General features: G+C 50.2%; 1 protein-coding gene across 1 annotated transcript; it reads right to left on the minus strand.

The window, feature by feature from the left end:
* Positions 1 to 2,150: 2,150 nt before the first annotated feature.
* On the minus strand, positions 2,151 to 3,191 carry LOC137824813 (uncharacterized). The gene is made up of 2 exons (XM_068630491.1): positions 2,627 to 3,191; positions 2,151 to 2,563 (listed from the first exon to the last, which is right to left on the minus strand). The coding sequence occupies exons 1-2, from the start codon at positions 3,189 to 3,191 to the stop codon at positions 2,151 to 2,153; spliced, it is 978 nt and encodes a 325-aa protein (XP_068486592.1).
* Between the last annotated feature and the right edge of the window lie 1,866 nt (positions 3,192 to 5,057).

Below are 5,057 nucleotides of genomic sequence, written 5' to 3' on the forward strand. Positions count from 1 at the left end.
GATCGACATTCTGGGACATTTCCCATTGGCGATCAGGCAGATGAAGTACTTGGTGGTGGCGATTGAATACTTCACCAAGTGGATCGAAGCAGAACCAGTAGCCCAGATCACCGCACACAAGATCGAGAGCTTTGTGTGGAAGAACATCGTGCGTCGGTTTGGTGTGCCTAAGCGCCTGGTGTCAGACAACGGGACTCAGTTTGCAAGTCACCTGTTGCAGAAGCTGTGCGAAGAGGTGGGAATTCAACAAGTATTTGCATCCGTCGAGCACCCTCAGACAAATGGCCAAGTAGAGTCTGCCAATCGGGTATTGCTAAGAGGCTTGAAGAGAAGACTGGAGAAGGCCAAGGGATCGTGGGCTGAGGAGGTACCCCGCATAGTTTGGGCGTACCACACCACCGAGCAGTCAGGAACCCATGGGACCCCGTTTAGCTTGGTCTATGGATGCGACGCAATGATTCCAGTAGAAATCCAGGAGAGATCGCCGAGATTCCAGAACTTTGTAGCGGAAGACTCGAATAAGGAAAGAAGGTTGAATCTGGATTTGCTGGCTGAGGTCAGGGAGGAGGCGAGAGTAAAAGCCGAGGCAGTGAAAAGAAGGATTGAACGAAGGTATAACTCGAAGGTGATGCCAAAGCAGTTTAAAGAAGGCGACCTGGTGATGAGGAAGGCCCACCAGTACGAGATGGAGAGCAAGTTGTCGCCTAAGTGGACGGGACCGTTCAGAATAACCGAGGCGCTCGGGAACGGCGCCTACCGCTTAGAAACATTGGAAGGAGGGGCGATTCCTCGCACTTGGAACGCCACACACCTCAAGTTATATTACAGTTGAAGCTTTGTAACTAAAAACGAACACGAAGAGTTTTGCAAGCTTTCTGTTAAAACAGTTTGAAGGGGGCACTCTTTTTTCCCTAAGGAGGGTTTTTAATGAGGCCACCCAATAAAGAAGAGTTTTCGAAGTTTAAAGTGTTTTAGATTGCATGCTTATTGTTACGAAAGTTTTAGAAAAAAGACCTTGTCACTCGTATGTGATTTAAGGCAAGTTTGAAGTTATGATGCATGCTTTCTAGAAAGTTTTTAAGTCCCCATCGCTTTTCGGCGATTGTCGGCATCAGTTAAAGTTAAAAGTCCCCATCGTTTTTCGGCGACTGACGGCATCAGTTAAAGTTTTAAAAGTCCTCATCGTCTTTCGGCGATCGGAGGCACCAACAACGTTTAAAAGACCTCAACGCCCTCGTGCGTCTTGAGGCGAGAAAGAGATTAAAAGACCTCCTCGCCGTCGAGCGAGTGCAGGCGAGAAAGAGAAAAGTCCTCAGTGCCTCCAGGGGAGAGAAGATGTAGCCCCTGGGGCAATGCAGAGGCACCAGATAAAGGCCTTCTCGCCGTCGAGCGAGTTCAGACGAGTTAAAGACCTTCTCGCCGTCGAGCGAGTTCAGGCGAGTTAAAGACCATCTCGCCGTCGAGCGAGTTTAGGCGAGTTAAAGACCTTCTCGCCGTCGAGCGAGTTCAGGCAAGATAAAATCCTTCTCGTCTCGAACGAGTTCAGGTACGGTGTAGAGGGTGGAAGAAGTTTGAAGGATGGCTAAGGTAGGTTCGAAGAGAACGCCTAGCTGTCCGGCTTATTGTTCTGAAACTCAGGGAGGTAGAGAAGGATCCGAAAGGCGCCTCTACCCCCTAGATGAGGGAACAATAGCCAAGTTACGAAGGCAAAAGGGGGCTTACATCGCCAGGACCCTCTGGCGATCAGAAGAAATTCAGGCGATGGCAAGAGTAAGGGCCCGTTTTGATGGGGCAGATCAGGTGAACTACATCTTAAACTATCAGTTGGATTGAAACTTGCTGTTTAGTAAGTAGTTTCACGCTGAAGTTCGTTGTCTTAAAGTTCACAAGTTATTAAAATGCCATCGTTCGAAAGGTGATAGTTTGATCGAGTTTGAAGCAGTAAGTAAACGGTAGAATCGTTGAGTTAATTTCCTTAAGCGGTTTCTACTACGAAAAGCAGAGGAAACAGAGAGACTAGGTGTAGAAGCGAAGAAGTTATAATAAGAGCAGTATCAGTTCAAGTACATAAGAAGAGAGGAAAAATATTACAAGCAAGGCCTAAAGATTGTGCAAAAAGATATCAGGGAATAAGCGGTGGAGGGAGATGACTAATCTTCAGAAGGCACGATCTTCCCATCCACCACTTCGTTACAAATCGATATCATGGAGAGGTCGAGCTCGGGGTACTGGCAGGCAAATTGCTCCAGGGCGACGTCGAACCCAGCGGCGAGGACTTGGGCGGAGCTCAGTTCGAGCTCTTCGTTTTGTTGTTTGAGCCCTTCGGTTTGCTGTTCCAGCTCGTCAGCTCGTTTCTTCAGTTCTTCAGTTTTCCCACAAGCTTGAGCGAGGTCTTCAGCAACCTTTTTGCTTTCCTCCCGCGCCTGGGCCAGCTCTGCAGCAGTTCTTTTGTTTTCCTCTCTAGCTTCGGCGAGCTCTGCCACGGCGTCATCCTTCTCCTTTTCGACCTTTCCAAGAAGAACCTCCCGATCAACCGACCTTTTCTCGAGGTTCTCTACCTTGGCTGCATCCGCTTTTATTGATGCCTCCAGGTCAGCCACCTTGAGCCGGTAGGGAACCAGCTTACTCTCCAGCTCGATCTTCTCTTGATCTAGGAGGTGCAGTTTCTGGCGTAGATCGGAGGCCTCCTTGCGTGCAACCCTCAGCTCGGCACTCATGGCGTCTTCCACCCTTGAATGATCAATCTCCGCCATCATGAGGTTGCAGGACAGCTTTTCCGCCTCGATCCTTATCAGGCGACTCTCCTCTTGGAGTGAGGAGATATCATCCTGAAGTTTTTTGCTGGAACTCTCCACAGCTTTTGTTATGATGGAGGGAAGGTCCTCTGCCATCATTTTGAGTTTAGCTGTGAAGGGCCCCCAGATTCCTTTGACCGCGAGGGGAAGGCTTGCAGCCGCTGTTGGTGGAGGGGCTGAAGGGGCCTGGTGCTGACTCTCACCACCACCCTCTTGAATTGGTTGAGGAAGTTGGGTTTCCTGGCGTGGTGGTGAATAGGGGGACTCGGTAATGAGTATTGGCGAGTTGTGAGCGCCCTCATCCCCACCTGGTGCAGCTTCAGCGATTGAGGCAGTTGAAGGAGGACCCTCTCCAGCAGATACGAATGGCGTGGAGGCGCTCGGAGGGTTCTCCATGAAGTTGGGCTTGCCTTCAACCGCAGGAAGTGCAGCTGCCAAGGGTATTGCTTGGACTGGCGGTGTTGGAGCTGGGGGAGAGGGCGGTGTTGGTGTTGGGAGAGCAGGTGGTGAAGAAGGTGCCACCCTTCTCCTTTTGGTAATGAGGCCGTCCTCAGTCGCCTCATCATCCTCATCCTCGTCTTCTTGAACCACTTGAGGAGTTTTCCTCTTTAGTTTCTTTAAGACAAGCTTCTTTCGTTGAGGGGCGGGCAGTGCCTCTGGAGGAGCTGGGCCTTGAGGGGGCGATCTGCCCTGAGCAGCGGCGATCTCCACCACCGAGTTTGGCACGGTTTGGGAACCCGACACCAATTTGTGGGTTCGGGCGAGCGCCCTCAGTTCAGCCAATTTGCCTTTGCCCAACATGAGGTCTGCACAGTGCAAAAATATACAAGTAAGCGTGAAGGCAAAGGCAAAACATACGAATACTGGTGCGAATGATACAAACAAATGGTACAGGAAATAAAAACCAAGTCTAGTGCGCAACAAGCAGGACGCCCAATAATAGATAACAGAAATGCAGCACAAGACGGAAACCAATAATAGAGAGGATCGATCTCCCAGCAATTCCGTTTAAGCTCACCCAGAGGCGGTCTCCAGGATTCTTGGCCTCGAACAGGAAAAGGAAGACGTCTACCGAGGCTGGTAGTCCCAAGTGCGCGCACATAATTTGAAATGCCCGCACGAATGCCCAGCTGTTGTGATGGAGCTGGGCAGTGGCGATGTTGAGCTCGGTCAATAGTTCCCGTTCAAAACGGGTGAAGGGAAGCCTGAGTTTCACCTTCTTGAAGAGAGTGGTGTAAATGAAGCAGAACAGCTCGCCGTTGTTCCCCTTGTCATCCGCGCAGATTGGCACGTCAGGGGGGCAAGGCAGCACCATCAGTTTGTCGTCGTGCTCCTTGTGGAACGAGAGGTTGGGTTCGTCCCCTTTCTTCAACCGTAGCACCGCCAGCGCAGAGTTTACTGAAGAAGTCTCTTTCAGCAAAGTTGGGGTGGCCCATGGGTAGAGTTTCTTGTAGTCTGGAGTGGGAATGGAGGCTCCTCCGGCGACTGGTGGAGTAGCCTGAGCAAGTTTGGGAAGAAAGGTTGCAGGCCTCTCAGCCTGGAAAGAGGGAGCACCAGATGCTCGCGGTAGGTTATGCGCTTGGGATGGAGGGTTTCGTGATGAAGGAGGAGGATTCGCGGTGGTCTTTGTACGAGCCATCGCGGGAACTGCAAAGGAAAAAGAAAAAAGAAAAGACGAACGAAGGTTGTAGAGATCGACTCGATTGTGGACGAAGGATGAAAAACGAACGAACGAGAGTTCGTTGTGATGAAAGTAATGGGAGACGAAGCCCTAAGTTACGAGAAGGAAGAAGAAAAGGAAAAACAACCCACAGCGTATGCACCAGACAGATAATGGATGATGCGAATCGGTTAAAATGCAGCAAATATCAACAGAGGAAGTAAAAGAGGTACCTTTCGATGATCAGATGAGCATTGAAGGGAGTTGGAGATTGAGGGAGCTGAGAAGCGCTGTGGTTTTGCAGAGAAAACTCATAGCGTTTTGAGAAGGCAGAAAGATGATGAAACAGTAAAAATGAAAGGGTTTAAGGGTTTTTCAAACGTTTTTGGAAGCGCAAACGATAGCTAAAGATGACCGTTGATGAAGCCACGTGTTGAGCGATTGGAAAAAGGTGTTTGAGGGAGCGTCAGAAAAGCAGAAGGTACGAGCGTTTGGAATTCTGTGCCAGCGCCACGCAGATCGGCAGTGATGTGACCTTTTAGTCTTTTCGCTGGACAAGTCTTCGCATAAGACTGGGGGGCTTGTGTACCGCCCAGGTGGTC

Source organism: Phaseolus vulgaris, chromosome 8 (assembly GCF_000499845.2).
Source record: "Phaseolus vulgaris cultivar G19833 chromosome 8, P. vulgaris v2.0, whole genome shotgun sequence".
Classification (NCBI taxonomy): domain Eukaryota; kingdom Viridiplantae; phylum Streptophyta; class Magnoliopsida; order Fabales; family Fabaceae; genus Phaseolus; species Phaseolus vulgaris.

Coding starts and splice junctions, on each gene's coding strand:
- LOC137824813 (XM_068630491.1), bottom strand. CDS start 3,191: ATGGAGAACCCTCCGAGCGCCTCCACGCCATTCGTATCTGCTGGAGAG. Junction 2,564..2,626: donor AGAGAAGATCGAGCTGGAGA/GTAAGCTGGTTC, acceptor AAGCGGATGCAG/CCAAGGTAGAGAACCTCGAG.